The sequence below is a fragment of the Dermacentor silvarum genome, chromosome 6 (genome assembly GCF_013339745.2).
Source record: "Dermacentor silvarum isolate Dsil-2018 chromosome 6, BIME_Dsil_1.4, whole genome shotgun sequence".
NCBI classification, from domain to species: Eukaryota; Metazoa; Arthropoda; class Arachnida; order Ixodida; family Ixodidae; genus Dermacentor; species Dermacentor silvarum.
The window spans coordinates 127,566,602-127,584,908 of record NC_051159.1 but is presented as its reverse complement, the minus strand read 5'-3'; the positions used below and the strand labels follow the sequence as shown (position 1 = coordinate 127,584,908).

General features: G+C 42.0%; 1 protein-coding gene across 2 annotated transcripts in view; it reads right to left on the bottom strand.

Moving 5' to 3' along the window:
* Nucleotides 1-1,240: 1,240 nt before the first annotated feature.
* LOC119455954 (CTD small phosphatase-like protein 2) overlaps nucleotides 1,241-18,307 on the bottom strand; it is a 41,391-nt gene continuing 24,324 nt past the window's right edge. For both annotated transcript variants that reach the window (XM_037717502.2, XM_049669462.1), the window contains exons 7-13: nucleotides 18,086-18,239; nucleotides 17,141-17,252; nucleotides 16,658-16,744; nucleotides 16,415-16,557; nucleotides 14,906-15,032; nucleotides 13,896-13,991; nucleotides 1,241-11,024 (exon numbers count right to left, since the gene is read on the bottom strand). In XM_037717502.2, coding sequence (XP_037573430.1) covers nucleotides 10,959-11,024; nucleotides 13,896-13,991; nucleotides 14,906-15,032; nucleotides 16,415-16,557; nucleotides 16,658-16,744; nucleotides 17,141-17,252; nucleotides 18,086-18,239 — 785 coding nt within the window. In that variant the 3' untranslated portion in view covers nucleotides 1,241-10,958. The remainder of the gene's footprint in view (nucleotides 11,025-13,895; nucleotides 13,992-14,905; nucleotides 15,033-16,414; nucleotides 16,558-16,657; nucleotides 16,745-17,140; nucleotides 17,253-18,085; nucleotides 18,240-18,307) is intronic.

Here is an 18,307-nt window from a genome sequence, read left to right as displayed (position 1 = left end):
TCTGCAACGCATCATTGAGGTACGTGATCTACCCAACTGTAGGCAATGCTGTAATGAACACCCAAGCCAAATACTATTCTCTCGCATGCTGCAAGGAGCCTACAGTTTCGGTCTCTTGTTTTCTCCACCTTTTTCATGTCTCTACAGCTTTGGGTTACTACACTCCTGCAAACACTATGGATATTTGCCACGTTTCTTTGGACGCCACGGCTTGTTAGAGTTTCTGGAAGAGCAAGAAATGCCTTCAGCAATGCTATCAACAGAGGGACATTGCTAAACAAAAGTTAATAAATATAAACCATCTCGAAGAGCACAAGAAACTACTTTAGTTTTGCATTCTGGGTCTTGTGCAATGAATGTGCACTTGAGTTGTACTATCTGTTCCCAAGCGTTTCCCTCTATAGTGTGCGACTGCGTGCTCTGCGCCTTTCGACTAGTAGGGTTTGTGGTAACACTATAGAGTTATCTCAACATAACTGTGAGTTGCCATTCATCTTTAAAATGGCGCTTAGAATGAGAGACATGAAGGACGATGGCACACTCTGTGCCTCCTACAACTGAGCATTTACTGGAAAAACCGAAGATACATAAGCAACATACAAAGATAGCACGCAAGTGCCACTCAGATATCCCCTTCACTCTTCCGAATTACATATTAGATAAAATATGGCAAACGAAAACTAGTTTAATTGTTAGCATAATGAACAGCTTAAGTTCACTGTCATGTAGTATTATGGAGGCACAGTTGATACACTATTCCAATTTCATTGTTCCCAATGTTGGTTTTACGTTGTCAGTAGGACATTTCGCATGCACCTTACTCGGCTATATTTTTGCTCATGGCCAAGCGAAACGCAAATAAAGAATGTAAAAGTGCACCTGTTGGCTACAATATCTAGCAACAATAACCATGTGCTTGATGGAGAATTAGCGTGAACAAGCAAGGCCCGACCGTACAAAACAAATCTCATCACCGAGATGGTGGCACATAATGCTAACACTGAGCCGATACCTTTTAGGCCCAGTTTCTCAAAAGTAAAGAATGCACTGTCATTAAACATGCATGCCTGAGCCATTTTCTTGCTCTCGTCTGCTTGTGGGGTCCTGAACTGAACAAAGTCCTGCTTTATTGAACAGATAAGGTTTGAAAAATCACCAAAGGTGTTTTCGCTGCAGTACTGCAGTATTTCTGCAGAGCGAGGCTTGGCAGCAAGCAGATTAAGAAAACAGTACCACAACAGTAGATTGTTTGTTTATTTGGTTGACTCAATGAAAGACAGTATAATAAATGCGCAATTATATGTTTAATTGCACAAAAACAGCAGCAGGGGCATAGAAATGTACACAGCTGATTCCATTTAAGCAAACTGTGACAGCAGTACTCACTAGCAGTTACAAATAAAGTGGGAAGGATAACAATTCATGACAAGAACTATTCGCTGAAAAATTCTCAAATTTTTATTTTTAGGTATGCACAGACAATGCTTCTGCTTAAAATATGCTTGCATCGTGTAAATTTAGACTGGCATACATGTAGCAGTTAGTTTCATGTAAACATTACCGGAGGGTAGTGTAGAGTTCCAACAATTCAACTGCTAATCGAATGATCAACCTTAATCTCATGAGCTGATTTGGTTACACTTCTATGATTACTGATAGTGACCTAGTTTGTTTACGTCCCAGCAATACCTTACAGCAACAATTCAATGTTGGAACTAAGTGTGGCGCAGAATCTTGAGCACATAAATGAAACCTGTCGTTTTGTACACATGCTTCTCAGATCTGACAGTTTGTGACTTTATTGTTTGCGTTACATTAGAAGCACTAGAAACAGCTAGGTGGAGTTTGAGCTAAAGCAATATCATTTACACATATCAGCAAAGACAAATTGCTTTAAAAGAATTACAAAAGAAGGCCACATGGATGCAAGACAATTCTAACATCCTGTAGTTTTCATCATGGTCAAACTGCCATATTTGTTATCAACACTGGCAAGGGGCTTCCCTCCAGTAATTCTAGTACGAAGCTCTACGATAGCAAGTAACAAGCGGTTTTAGTGATGCCTGTATGTGTACACTTTCTCTTGTAATTGGTATAGTACAAACCAGTTTAAGAAAATTGAAAAAAAAAAAAAAAAACCCTACTGCAGTTGCGAAACTGCCAAAGAGTTGCTTAAAACCAGCTCACTTGCCTTGAAGCCCAAACAATTTTTGTGGGCAAGGCACTGCCAGAACAAGATGTAGTGCAATAGTGCTCCTAATCCGAGATGCTCAATCTAGTTGAGCAGCAGGCTCAAAGCTCAACATTTGGCTCCTTCAGTCGCATTACACACAGCACAAAGTTTTGAGATTTTGATTTCTACAAGTTCTGCATGACTGCAATAAAACTGCAGTTTGAAGTCGAGAGAAGAGCACGCCAACAGTGCAACGCAAAGTGTTGCCATTACCAAACATTTTTTGTTAACTACACAAGAGCACTACGACTGTCTAGACGCATCTGGTCAGAAGCTTGCATAAAAATTCTAGCATCGAAGAGGTGAGACTTCTTCAGTGTACTGTACAAAATACTAATGACCTGGGCTGCCTCAAACAAATGCAGGCAGTTCTCGTCATACTCAACCCGAATGTGCATGCCACTGCTTCAGCTTGGCATACAGAGCCAGTGTGGGTTATAGAGTAAAACTTGGGTATTTTTCGAACATGAGGAAGATCGGCTACAAATTATGTGGCACTTCTATATGGAAATTGCAGTTTAATACGATGGGAGTAGAAAAAGCACTGAAGGCATGTTGTTCTCAATCGACACGATGTGTCCTGTACTTCTTGCCCACCATTTAAGTGACCGACTGGACGCACAGCTCCATTTGGACTCTGGCTACATCTGCACAAATTACTCGTGCATCCTCAAGTGTCCTTTACGGGAGCATCTCTCTGTCATTTCCTTTTCTTCACAGTTTAGATTCTCAACTGATATTTTAGTGTATCTCTTTCCTTTTCTAGCGGCACTCTTTCAGCATAAAGCTTTTATGCAAGCGTACCAACAATTACTCAGATTTCGGTCCTTGATAACACATTTGCGGAAACATTTCCCCCTACAACCAAGACTTGTGGAGCAAGCAACATTTGGGAGCAGAAACTCCAGCTTAGCCAGGTAGCCTCACAAAGGCTACTGGTGACACTGAGCCATTCACGTGTGCTGGCATTGTCCAACAGCAGGCGAATGCAACAGACCTGCTTCCATTCTGCAACCACAGTTGCCATGGAAACTTGCACTGTATGCCACTAGATGACACTTATCAATTTTCTTCCCTCATATGCATGCCTTGAAGTGACCTTATTCAGTCACGTGATAATGCAGACAAGCAACAGAGGAGTTTCTCCTTCAAAGTGTTTTTCGCACCACAACTTGCACTTGCCAAATCACAAAGGAAGGCATGCATGGGAAACACTGTAACGCTGTCTAGTTTTGCCAGCTGGAGTACGGAGATCAGGCACTATCGCAAAAATTTCCATTAGCAACACAACTACTCAAACAGCCTGGTGCGGTCTCTGGTACCCCTGCGCTGCATGCTGCTTTTCACACTCAACACAGCAGATAATGTACACGTCTAGACCACTGGCCCCCTTCTTTTTGTTTATTCTTTCACCCCCGCCCAGAGTATAAAATGTGAAGTATAGCTATAATGACATCTAGATGATAATAGTCAAACTAGGCTAGTATGATAGATTATCCATCTGGCTGTGGCACTCCTATGCACGTGAAAGTGCCCCCACAAAAGCCAAGGAAAAGGAGACATCCAGAGTAAAAGTGGGACATGGGTGAGGCGGGTGCCGATGCTGAGGTATTGAGTGCAGAATCTTTACAAGCGAGATGACTTGAGAAAAGCACACACTGGGCACAGCTAGAGGGTAGAACGCACCCCCTTTTAGGATTTTCTTTGAAATATTGACTAATGAAGTGACAAGCCAGCAAAGTAACATTAAACGCAACTGAAGGCAGGTTACCACGAAAATTATTCTAATTTGATGAATCTCCGTCAGATACAAAAAGTACTACTTTTAGCAGTCTTCATGGACGCAGATGTAGGGAAAGAGTACAAACAAAAAGCAGGACAGGAAATTTGGCAGCCTTAAAAAACACTTGCAGCCTCAATTTCAGCCTCTAAGCTCTGCTGTGGAACAGATTGTATTTTATTTTTTACTTAATTCAAAACCTTAACACAAACGGCACAAACTAGAAGCGCACGCAAGCCAATGTCCTTTGTGCCTTTCGGGGGTTTAGTGTATGGGACAAATGCCACAAAGGTCAGCTCAACAAATGCTAACTTCCATAGATGCCCCTTTTTTTTTTTTTTGCATACTTCAGCACGCTTTCAGAACAGCACATCACCTTTGCGCTGTGCCTACTCTCTCAAGAACAATAACAAGAAAACACAAGCAGCAAGTTTCACAACATTTAGAAGCGACACACTCAACCCTGCCTGAGACTTTCCTTGTATACGCCATAAATTGGCCAGCACACAGCGTACAGAAATGATAGTGAGATCCTCTGATAAGTGCACACATTTACACATCGTTTAATGGCACTCTCATATATGCATTCATTATCTTCAGTTTCCTTTTTTGTTTATCTTTTTCTTTTTTTTCCCATTCCCTGGCATTCCCGTTTCACCAAGAGCTTTCTTAAACTCTCCAAAGAACCAACAGCAGCACACAGACAACAGCTACGCTCATTAACAATGTGCCATAGCTAACAAACAACAATCTAGAGAGACAAGCCTTCTCATCGGAACGTCTAAAAGCATACACAGTTTTTACAGCTGGCATGGTATGATAACATGTAATGATATAGCACAGGTTAAACTGCTGTGGCCACTCTTCCACTTCAGCACACAAATATGCAAGCCAGCAGTCACCTCAACCATATATTCGCCAAGCCAGCCAACCCTGTTTCAGTACATACTCAAATACTGGCTGAAAGTTTCGACCAAGTTATGATGAACCACATTATGACTTTTCAAGGAGACTGCAGTAAGCCACAACTTGCATGAGACGCAGCATTTTTTGAGCCCAGGGACTGCATCTTGCATTGTCTGAGAATCTAGATCGCAGAAAAACCTTTGGTGAACAAGGCTCACATATATCAAAAACAATTTTTGCAAATTTAATGTTTTCCATAAATTCCTATCTTACTCTTTCTTACGAGTCATAATATCGATTCTATATAAATTTCAGGTTTCCATAGGAATACAGATATGTGGAATAGCTGTTATTGATCACTGTGGACCGCATGCGGAACATCTCGATATTATTCTTTTTTTTTCAAAATGTGTGAAAGATAAAATCTGCTGATAAATGTATAACTGCAGCCGAAAGCAGTAATGTAGGCTCCCGAAACTTGTTCCACTCTTTCGAGCCAGATTGTAATGTGCACCACTCGGCATGCCGTGTACTCCCTTGACACTCTCTGGTACAATACTTTCACAACATTCTTTCTCTCCGAGAGTCAAGCACGGTGTAGGTGCGTTTACTCCACTGCACGTTCCATGAGAACTCATCACAGCAGTAATATGTAAAGGCATTTATAGATAAACATGTGACTGAATCACACTATACGTGATCTTATATTGCCAAGCATACCCACATCAGCACAGAGCTACAGCGTAGTGCTACCGCTTTTCAGCTTATGTGCATAAACAAGCAATGCCGTCCCTCCTCGGTCCTACAACATGCAAATGACCTGCACAAGAAGGCTCCTCTTTACATGGCTCGAACACCGCTACTTGAATGGCAGCACCTGCACTTCGAAAGTGTGCATAAGCAAGGAGCACATCTGTAGCGACTCATTTGTTTTCCCAAGTGCAGGGCACTTTTTAGTGGTGATGTTCAAACCATGTGAGGAAACTAGCTCATGGATATTGCCTGCAGTGGATTCACTTTGTATTTTACATACTCTGCATGTTTCTTTTCAGTACTGAAACTAGAATCATTACCTTAAAAAAAATCTTCCCCCACTTTTTTTTTTCTCGACTGGCCTTTTTTATCTGGCCATATGAATTAGAGATTGCACTTTTATCAACAGTCTACAGCATGTTGAAACATTTTCCCTTTGCTGTTAGTTACTCATTAATACAAATTCTCTGGCAAGGGCACCCGCTGTAAGAAGCTATTCTTACAAACCGATTTTGGGGACAGCAAGTATGATCAATATGCATGTTGAGAAATAATGATATGTGATTCAGGCATTGAAATAATAACAACTAATATAATAATAAAAACTTTCTGCTAGTCTTTTCAGCATAGAACAAAAACCACAACACATTCACACCTTTCTTTTTTTTGCACATATTAATATATTTTTGCAGCAGGTACAGCAGGTCAGGTTTTCAAGGTTCACTGGGAAAAGTTTGTCGGCATTAGCGTTCTGTTTTTGGCACATTAGTTACCAGTGTTATAAATTTTCTATACATATATTTTTGTATCATGAATGCACTCACAAGCATTCTTAGCATTGCTACACATTTTGCAGCATACTTAACATACTCTTAGCAAATTGCTAGCCATTACAGTTGTCTCCTTGACAACTTACAGAAATTGCACTTCACCGAAAGAATGAAATATAAGTAATAGCAAGTTTTGTATTGACACAGTCAAAGCAGCCAATGGGCTCCCATCAGTATATGAAACAAGAAACAAAATTCATGTCACTCACGAAAGCCCCCTTTCTGCTGGTGCAACACTTCTGCCAATCCAGGCAGTTGTGAATGTGAACAGCCACCGGCAAACTAACGTTGAATGAGTCAACTCAAATACATTTTTTTTAAAAGAAAGGGTGGAACAAGAATGTTTTGTTCTTCAGTGGCCAATATACCAGATGCTGTTGGCCTTCCCCTACAAAGTTCCCAGCCAGCCACACAAACAGATCACCATGGTATCTTCAGACATTTCCACTCTTATTTGAATTTATCCCTTCTTTTTTCATGTGTCCGTGGCATTATGCTTATTTGGGCAAAGTTTTAAAGAAGTACAACTTGGTAGAACTGACATCTCACATTGAGTAAACTATACTAAAGTGCAGATCGAAAACACACAGCATCAATGCTCACCATGTGTACACCCTTACAATTTTTTAATACTATTGCGTGAGGGTTGACCGCACAATGTGTCGGGGGCCGTGTAGCGGCAAGGGGCACTTCTGGAGCAAACCGCACAGCAGAATACGTTCAAACTGGAAATCGAATTGTGTGCCTGCACATAAATTCGCCGATCCCGCCGCCCCTTTCCGCTACAAGTCCGCTGACACGCCTTGCGGTTGACACTCGCACAATATTAGTAAAAAAATTGCAGGGGTATACAGTCTATTTGCAGTGCTGTGTCTTTGCATGCCCCAGATCTGTATGGCTTGTCCTCACCAACCACACGAGTTTCAATTGGCTCTTATACAGAGCTTTTGTTGTGAGTGAGGATTTCCTTTCTAACAACACATCTGGCACTGACACTTGCCAAGCTCATTTGGCAAAAAGTGGAAAGCCATCCTCCTCTGCAATTTGGACTTTAAGAGTGTGAGTTAAGTTGCCTGTTAAGCCCATGGCCCTTGCTGTTTCCCATGCCAATAGTTTTGTTTACCCCCCCTCATAGCAGCACCAGTCCAACTGGCTGGCCAGGCTTGCAGGCGATGGTAGTTTTCCATTACTACCAAATAAACCAAGCACGCACCAATGCCAGATCTATTAATGCAAGGCTACAAAATGCAGCTTCTGTGCGAGATTTGAGTGTTATGAATCTGAAGTAAACATGAAAGACATTTTAATGCTGATGGCTCACGTATGTGGGTCACTGTACAAACAGATGATGGTTGGCGGTGTCAAAATGTTTTTTTTCTTTCATTTCATGTACTGTTCTTCTGGCAATTCTGGCCTGAACTTACACAAGTATGTTAGTTTCTTTCTCTCTCTGTTGTGTGGCTCAGTACAACTGAGCTGCTTGTGAAATCAAATGCAAGGAAGAACGGACACATGACATGAATCCTGCCACAAGCAATCTGTCCAAATGAACAATAAAACCGGGCTTATGATTTATACATTCTGAAAACAGTCTCGGGCCTTTGCTGTCTCAGATGAAGCATTGCATTGCACACAAACAAACAAAAACAATACAACAAATTATTTTCCTCTTCATGACAACGGCATCAGCTACTAATGCTGTAGTTGGCCCTGCCCTAAACTCCCGGGGCAGTGACACATGCCACACCAGGCATAAAACAAAATACAATTAAAACTTGGCATATCCTAAAACTCTTACATATATAAGTTTGCACTGCACTTAGGTTAGGCAGCTGTTCAAATTTCTGTATCACATCAGTTAAAAAACAATAAAGTCTTAATTTTATATAGAATTCTTCTCCATCCCTTCCTACTGCACATTTTTTCATCACGCATTTTTTTTCTTAAGCAAATGCTATTGCACAGAAACCAACAAAAATATTTGCAGCTAAAAACAACGGTATACATAGAGCAGATAAAAGCCTCACCTTATGAGATTTAGCACAAAGCACCAAATAACACAATAACGTAAAATATTACTTCAACACTCAGTAGAAAGTTCTGGCACATTTACGACTTCATAGCAGAGACGAATAACAGAGTACTGGATGGCATAGGTGTGTACATCAGCGTTGTTGGCAACAACATGTGAGACCGCGTTCAGTCAAAGTGCACAGCACTCTCTCCTTGACCTTGGCTATGTCATGCCAAGTACGCCGAAGCATAATTTGGTGCAGGAAGACATAAAAGACTAACAGGACAGAGCGCTAACTTTAACTAAAGTGGTGTCAAACCTTTGAGGGTCAACACCATACATGCAGGCGGCGGTGACAACTCCCAAGTGGTTATGGCCATACATGTACGGCAGCAACCGAACATTAATGTGCATCGCTCCAGAGGTGCTGAAACCTTTCGTGACTTCTAGAAAAAAATTCTTATTGTGCTGCCACCCCTTGGCTTTCGTCAAAACTGATTCAGCCAGAACCACTGTAGTAGTTTGGAAGTATTCCCGCTCTGCCTAGTTTACTTCTGCATGCACATGCGCGTGCTTGCGCAATTTATAGTTGGCATTGTTGTGTGTGTCGTTTTGAGTTACAGGCATTGGAAAAACTGATTTCTATCGCGTTCCTTACTACTGAAAGCATTAGCATGAGATGCTCGCCTGCACTCTCCCGTAGGTGTGTGATTACTTTGTTTATAGGCGAGCGTTCACAAACTCGCGATAATGCCACAAGTGCATCTCTTTCTTCCCGAGATGCACAATAAGTAATGGAATCTCATTTAGAAATCTGAAATTGGTTACTGCAAGTTTCTCACTCGCTTCATTTTTCTGACGGGCGTACATGACTTTTTTTCTTTTTGCGGGCGCTCGCGCAGTATGCCTCGCTTTCGCTATGGCCACGTGGCCCTCGGGCGGTGTTCTTTAACGATCCGCTTCATTTTCATTCTTTTGACTCGTTGCTATTAGTTTAGATGTGGCTCATAGGCTGCTGCACCACAGCCTTCGCTGGAGTGACGCCTTCAACACAACAGATGAAAGTTGAAAATGAAATGGAATATATCAGAATAGAAGTGGGGCCCTAGTTGTGTCAAACCTACTTTGAACACAAAAATAAATTGTGTGAATTTTATTTGATTATCAAAAATTTTAATTGTGATAGTTTGCCCATGTATTTAACGCCAACCCACGTATAAAAATGCCCACATTAAAAATTATGTTGTAGCTTTATTGGGGAGGTTTAGAAATAGCACACCCGAGTGCCCGTGTACCCAAAACCACCATGCCCTGCTTGCATCCTTTTGTATACCATTTTGCATGCTTTTGTACATGTGGTGATTTGCGTCCCCTTACTTTGTGTGCGCAAAATCTAAAACTCATTATTGCTATCCAAAAAATGATTTGCTTGTTTTTTCTCGAAATAAGTTGCAGGAAAATTTCAATCTGACAAAAGAATGACCCTGGCCCTGGGAGGGTTAAAGTTAGCGCACTGTCCTGTCTACTTCTTCCTATCCTTCGCCTTTTCCTGTGCCTAATTACGTCTCGGCAATATAGAATGCACCAACTAGCCCAGCTGTCTTCATTAACCAAGTACACACTGGTTCTCGTCACATGGCCAAATCTAAGCAGCACTTGGCTCAGTCAGTTTCTCAAGAGTAAGACCAGATGCTGGAAATGCGTACTGCTAATGGCCTCCCCCATGCCGTGAAATAGTTCAGGAATAGTTGAACAAGACAGCGTCCCCAGCTCCCAACAAGTGATACTAATGTCCAGCTATTTTACATTTATCTGCTGGCATAAAAGTGTTGAAAGCATCGCGAAGATACTTTCATGCCTCTCCTTCAGTACTGAGTTATGCAATTGTGTAAGAAGTCTTTTTTGAGGTGGGAAGGAGTGTGCTATGCTAAACAAACAAAATGTTTCTAGCACAATAAAGTTTATCGCAGTCTTACAAGGTGTCACCACAAGTGCAGCAAATGTTCCCAGATACACCTTTCAGTACTGTGGCATGTCTCTATGCTGTTACGTCTCTACTATGCCAAAACCCTCTACACCTCCCTTGAGATGTAGAACAACACAGCTAGGAGAAAGCGCCAGTATGTCTCCTATCATGCAAACAGTCTAGGCTTCTTCAGTCTAGGCTTCTTACAGGCATGCATCACAAGCACTCTGCTCTTTCTCAGGACAGGGCTACGAACAAACACCAAATGGCAAAACTTTTCATAAAAGCGGTATGTATGCTGAGATGCAGTGATGTAATAAACTGTTGTCGTGCCAAAAGAAAGAAAGAAAAAACAAATTTTGCGGCACAGACTACTTATGTACAAAGAACTGCTTCCTAAATGATGCTTTCCTGTCCGGTTGTCCTCCAAGTAGTGTGGGCTGTTGTGGTGTCGATGTCTCGTGGCCCTGCATTCTTTAGTCTGGGGGAAGGAAGCTTGCAAGATGGTACTTGTTGCAGATGTGGGGCCGCACATCATCCCTCTGTGAGAAGGCGTGTTCAGAAAGTTGCAGTGTTAACATGCTGGCGTGTCACTGTCATCAACAGCTGCCAGGTAAAAGCCTCCCTCAGAGTTGTAATTCGATATGTAAAATAAAATATTATACAAAAAATGTCAAGGGGATTTTACTCCTCTTCGTTATCCACAATAATTCATTATATGTGGGTTCGATATATCTGGGTTCGACTGTACTACTGTTTTACGTCAACTCTATGGCTGCAAATTTACCAATGCCAACACTCAGTCTCATTTTCCGTGGCCCTCGACAATATTTTGCTTTCTCAGCACAATGTTCTATTTCTCTAATAGACAAGTTCTCTGTTCTGAGCCCTTTCATGACCTTCCCTACTCCTAACTCTTAATTTCAAGTAAGATATAGTATTCCAGCATTTGATCTGTAATCAAAGCCACTGTCATTTTAACTCCCAACGTTACATCTATCATTCTCTATCCCATTAGCTTCTCTAAGTTCCTCAACTTCCTTTCAAGCTTCCTTGTTGTCCTCTAAAGTGGGTCAGCGCTGGTGTGTGTCACATATAAAATACAGTTAAACCTCAGTTTAACTGTAAGAACAGCCCACCTTAAGCTGACATGGTCATGGAGTTAACTGCAGCAATACTTGAATGAATTTCTAGGCACTTTGAATGTAACAGGTTTCCTGTGACATGTTTCTTTGCCCATAATTTCTGCCTAAGTTTTGTTAAATCAGGCATGACATTGGTGCTCATTTCATTGCTCCAATTCATTAGGCTCCATGAATATTTGTCATGGAATTGAAAACATTCGTAAAATAGAAAACTTGGTAAAATCGGGTTTTGTTAGAACGTTCCACTGAATGTGCACCTGTAAACTCTGCAAACTGCAGTTCATTTTACATTTAAGGTGGACAAAACTGATGTATTATACACGGCTCTGAAATATCCCAGTAACTTGTTGTAGGACTTTGGACAAAACCCTCACAAACATTGTGACAATTTTACGCAAGGTGTAAATTCATTTATCCCATTTGTTCGTTTGAGATGCTCTAATGGATACGCTTTATGGAACTGCAATATCTGTTTTTGGCATAGAGTTACAAATTTGAAAACATTGTGCTTCTATTTTTTTTTAAACTCACCAATTTTGGCAATTTTCGTAAAGTATGCAAGGTGTTAGGCCAACATTCTGCTTCCCAGAGTCGTTAGAATTTACCTCTTTCTCTCAAATGCAACAAATTTTATTCTCATCTCTCAAGCGGTTGTCTCATAAAAGCATTTCTGCGTTTTACATCTACAAGGTTTGTACAGAACATTTGACTCAAAATTCAAGGATAATTCAAGGATTACAAGGATGCCAAAAGCTGAAATTCAACGAGGGCGTTACAAGTGCTATTTGTACACATACACTTAAAGATAGTGAAATCTCTTCCTTAGTTGCAATTTCTTGCAGCTAAGCGGCTGCTGAGTAGGACACATGGTTCAAGCTTTCCAGGTTGCTTTTGTAAGTTTATCTACTGTAATTGTAAAGGTGTCAATCGCCTTCTGACATGGTGCTTGATAGCGTCCGACTTGAGCCAAAGATACTTGCCAAAGAGCCAAATGGCTGAAACTTTCTGCTAGATTTCTAGAGCCTAGAGCTCAGAAATGGAGCCATGACAGCTGCGGTGTGAACCAACTAGCAAAACAACAAAACAGTGGCACTCCTTGGTCGCCTGATCTGCCTCTGTCTAGCTCCACGATGGCAACATTGATTTAAAAAAGCAAGTTGTTGATGGCTGGGGGCACGCCAGACTGCAATCGTTTAGTGACACTATAAAAAAAATATCTAGGATTGTGTCTCGATAGACTTTGCCCATGACATAGCCCCTATGCGGAGTTTGTTATTTTGAATGTTCTAAGTAGTCCCCAAGACGAGAGTTTTAAAGGCGCCTAAATCTTTTTTCTGAATTAGAGAGTTTTAGCAGTACCATGCTACCATACGGTAAGTGCGGTAATACCGTACCGGCCGAAGACTGCGCATGCACACACTTTACCGTACAGAAAGACTGTCCGCATGACACACTAGGCGGTAAGGAGTCTTTGCTGCATACGGTAACATGCACACAGTGTTTTGCGAGCAGAGCCAGACCAAGCAAAGACATATAGCGAAAAACTGGCGTCAGCCACAAGGTCCACGACATGCATGTCTGTGTCTTGCATCCGCTTTTCACCATCGTAGGACGAAGGAACAAGTTAATTTTAGTCCACCTTCTAGGACGCAACAAAGTGGCCGGAAGTATAGATAGCACTTCTAACCGGAAGCATAAACTTGAGCTGAACTGAACTTGTGGCTGTACCCTTCGTAACAGGCGAGTAATATACTGAGGCTGAATGTGAGAGAGAGAGAAAAAAAAGATTACAGAAAAAAAAAAATAAAAAAACGTCTTGGTGGTGCCATTTTGTGGCGGAAATTTATTTAGAGGGGACGCGGAGTCATTAATGCAGTAACTAACCTGTTCTAATAATCTGCTGGTGTATTGTCGGCAGCGATGCAATAAGCAGTCCTTTTTATATGTTGCTTCAACAAAACCACCTACGTAACAAAAAAGAGATTTCACATGTGGTTGGACAAAGTGTCACAAGATGACGCTACCGGCTTTGTTACTGGTGTGCGTGTACGTCGTACCCTGGCACTTCCATAAAGATTAATAGGTGTATGGACAAGCTAAAGCTTTCTAATGTTTGCCAAAATGAATATTTCGCGCTCAGCACAAAAAAGGGAGTACACTAGCTTTATGAAAAACAATTATCACTGTATCTGTTCAAACTGTATGGGAACCCCATCACCGCACTTCAATGATAGCACATGGCGTGGCAACATTCAGGGATCTGCTTACCATTGACACCAAACTCTCAAGAAACGGCAGAAGCTTCAGGAGTTCCCTGTCATTCCTGTCCATGAACCATGACTCAATCGGGATGCCATTCTCCAGCTGCAACACACAGCAAATACAGTGTGGTGTGTTTCAAGCGGTTATTCGCCAATAATTATGTCTGCCTCTGAAGTCGGTTCTACTGTCGTTGACAGAACATGAAACTGATGTCTAGTACGCTAGTGCATGAAGTTTGTGGATAATGCCTACCCCCACAGCTCAGGTAGCAATGGAGACTACATGCTTGGTGCTGCATAAAGCTCACTAAGGAACCTCAGCATTATTTTTCAAAGGCAAATTAAATCGTACTGTTCTGCACTTTTTAGGTGATGCTATATGCACATGAACAGACACTGCGGTGCCTAAGTACAGTCACTTCATTCGCCTGTATGTGCTGTTTGGAGCTTGCAATTTGTACTAATTATAATTAAATTAACTAATTGCAGTTTGCAATGCACAAGAAAAATGGATGAATGTACAAAAGGGAGTTTCAGGGCATGTGACAAAGCCATATCATGTGCACAGAAAATCAGTTGAAGGCAGGTGGAGTGTCACAATTTAAATGAATAAAAATCACATTAGTATGGAAAACAGGCAGAATAGCAGGAGTAAAAGGAGTATACTTGTCTGCAAAGCTTTGCAAATTTGGACTAAGAAAGAAATATATATATGTTAATTTGGCTAGTAATTTCACCATGACCAGACTCTGACTAGACCAGACTAGACCTTTAACCCACCAAGTGCAAGCTTGTGCGCCACAGCTCACCATAATCATTTGAACACGCTAAGATACACATTCAAACAGAACCAAATAATCAATAGCCAACCCACAGGTCTGGAGCTCCAAAACGAGATATGTCTGTATTTTTCTGCTCTGATAAACCTCTGTCAAAATTTTTGTAACAGATATTTCACTCATCATTTCACTTTTCCGCATGTGGTGCTCCAAGCTTTTAGCGTGAATCTCGATTTACCTGGTAGCCAAATGCCTGCGGTGAGTTGTCGATGATGATGGTCTTAGCGAGGTCTCGGCCCAGAATGGTCAGGTCCTTGATGTAATTCCCACTGACACACACACAGTGCTCCCTGAAGAGCCGGAACCTGAACAAAACGGCAATAGCTCATTATCAGAAATGTGCCACCACAAACCTGGACTGCTCTTAAAGGGGCCCTCCAACACTTCTTTTGGGTCACCAAATTTGCTCTAGGTCTACTCTCAGCATGTCATAGAACACATGGTAAAAAGAATTATGAAAATTGACCCACACAAACCCAAGTTATTGCTCAAACAAAATTCAAAGTACAAGCAAAATGAGAGTTGCCCTATACTCGAATAATTGCGGCTTTAGATCCCACATTTCATTCTCCCATGATGTGATACGATGACACCAATAGCAGCCGGGCATTAACAAAAGTTGATGGTGTTCCCATGGCCTCCACAATATGTCGGAGGCTGAGTGGTCTGTTATAAAAGCTTCCGCGAGGTGGCTGTTGGCACGCCAAAGTGCTTGTCATGTTGGTGCGTCATTTACATGGCTGCAAAACCTTGCATGTGGCTGTGCAATACTTAAAATGTAATGCCGCAAAATGTAATGCCGGAGAAATTTCAGTACATCAAGGGGGGGGAGGGGGGGCAGCATGGAATGAGATAGACGCTTGCTCGCTAATTGCCTTCACGTTGCCATACTGTGTCCCGAGAAATTGTTGACGGAAGTGAACTTTGAAGGGCAGATAGAAGAAATGTGCAAAGGCTACCAGACGTCGCTATGCATGCACTCGAAATGTTGGAAGGTGATTCAACCTCTAGCATGACGTCAATCAAATGCTGCCGCTCCAGAGTGACTCTCAAGATAAATTATATGGTTCAGTAAATCGAGGACATGGATGGGCAGGATGTGTGTGTATCGCATAATGCAGGTAACCGGTGGTCTATTAAGAGTTACTACAAAGAGAAGGGAACCGCAGATGGGGACGGCAGAAAACTAGGCGGTGTGATGAAATTAGAAAATGGTCAGGCACAAGATGGTGTCAGCTGGCACAAGACGGAGGTAATTGGCAATTTTTAGGAAGAGGCCTTTGTCCCGCAGCAAACATAAACAGGTCAACGATGATGATGATGCGGGATCGAATCCCGGCTGCGGCGGCCGCATTTCGATGGAGGTGAAAATGCAAAAACGCCCGTGTGCTTGCGTTGCAGTGCACGTTAAAGAACCCCAGGTGGTCAAAATTAATCCGGAGCCCTCCACTACGGCGTGCCTCATAATCAGAACTGGTTTTGGCACGTAAAACCCCACGAAGAAGAATGATGATGACTAATCAAGGAGGCATTTTCACCCAGCCTCTACTCTCAAATTGGTGACAAACATGTTTCCAACAGAAACTGAGGACACAAAGCCAAGATTATGAGCCTAAATAACGTTCTTGCATTCAAGAGGTTGGGCACCCCTGCCAGGCACGGTCAACATGTCTCAAGACAGACTTGCCTGATAAGCTTCCGCTGAGGATCCAAGAGATTCAGAAGCTTGTCCGCATAGACCTTCTTGGAGGCCGTGAAGAGAATTACTTCGAATATTTTGGACACCCGCTCCAAGAACTCACGAAAGAAAGGGCGCGTTCGAACATACACCTGTTGGGAAAATAAAGCACCATTGTTTACTAGAGACACATCTTTGAAATAATGCACAGCATCAAAGAAGAGATAAAAAGAAGGAAGAATTACAGCTTACCTTGTATTCTACATCTTGGAAGGTGACTGGAAAGGTGAATGTTGCATCTTCCAGTTCCACCAAACTGCAGTGCACTAAGGTTTCATCCTGTGGAAAGGAAGAATGGGGAAAAAGAAAGAATGACTATTAGTACTATCACCGACACAGTTGCCTCCACGGGCACTGCAGTTTTTCATGCTTAAACTTGGCCAATTCTTGCAATACATTTATTCTCCTTGCTATGCAGGCATTGAGAGGGACTATGAGAACTTAGCATACGCTTGTCTTCATCCCCACAGCTCTCTTTTAATAATGCATGCCTTTTCTTTGTTACATGAAGCTTCCTTCTTCGGCTTCTAGACCTTATGATAATCTCACATCGTCCTGCCACTTTTGTTAGGCTGAACGTGCTTCCTATTATTTCCAACAGCTCTCGCCTCTATATGCCAATTTAATTCTAATCTGTTCTTCCTGAAAGTTAACCAAGTGACCACCAGATCTCACCAGGTCCAGCACAAGCGAGAACTCTGGACTACTTCGTGTCCTCAGTGGCAACGCAGGGCAGCGGGCACGCATTTCAGGTGTCAATGGCGGCAGATGCTTAATGAAGTAATAGCTGGAAATAAAGAAATTTCATTATTGGCAACAATAAAACACAGAAATGAGGAGAGGGGCACTGTGACAGTTTTACACAATTGCATGCACCTAAATTATCCTGTGGACAGAGAGGAAATAAATGTATCATCTGCTTCAGGAACAAATACTGGATAAACTTGCTCAAAGGAAGCAAGTGGGTATATGGTGTCTTGTGCTGCCCCACATTTGGCTACCTTAATTTTTCGCACACATAACCTCATAAAGCACCACGCAATTTGTAAAATTGCAGAACAAGGCCAAATTCGTAAGCATTATGAAAAATTCGGGAGGGCTGGCAGGTATTAACAATAGCTAGACTTTGGTGAGCTGGTTCATCTTGCTGACAGCGCTCTAACAATGCCAAGGACGAGGACAAAAAGGAAAGCATCCATATGTTGTATGTGTTCCTTTTCAGCCTCATCCTTTACACTGTTAGGACGCTGTCCGAAAGGAAACGTTTAGGAAAGGAGAGAATGCAGTTTCGGGCTAAAGAGAGTGTTCAATGCTGTTTGTGTATACTTGTGATAAGTTTATCAGTTCTATTTCATTCAAAGAAATACAATGGTCCAAGCTAGTTGACCGTGTTTCCAATTTGAGGGCATTTTAAAGACACCTAATCCAACAAGGCTTTCAGTTACTCAGGCTTTCTTGACTTCCCAGTGTGCAGAGTGATGCAGTCAAAAACAACTGATGAGAGCTCATTCATAAAGCTTATCGAACTGTTAAAATGTGTCTATTTGTTTGACATTTAGGCTGCTGTTGCCAAGGTCAATTTACAGAATAAAAGGACAAGAAAAAAAAGAAAGGACGTACGGGTCGAAGGTGTCCCAGTCCTCGGCAACCTTGGCCTCTTCGGCCGTGGCACACTCGGGACTGTAGACTGCAGATGCCTGCTCCACATACGGGCACTCGGCACTTACATCGGACTTGAGGTCAACCAGCTGATCTAAGTCGCATGACTGCAGCTCTGGAAAATCAATCAATCAAACCGTTTTCCTTCGAAGTAGAGAGCACAACACCAAATGTGCAACCACA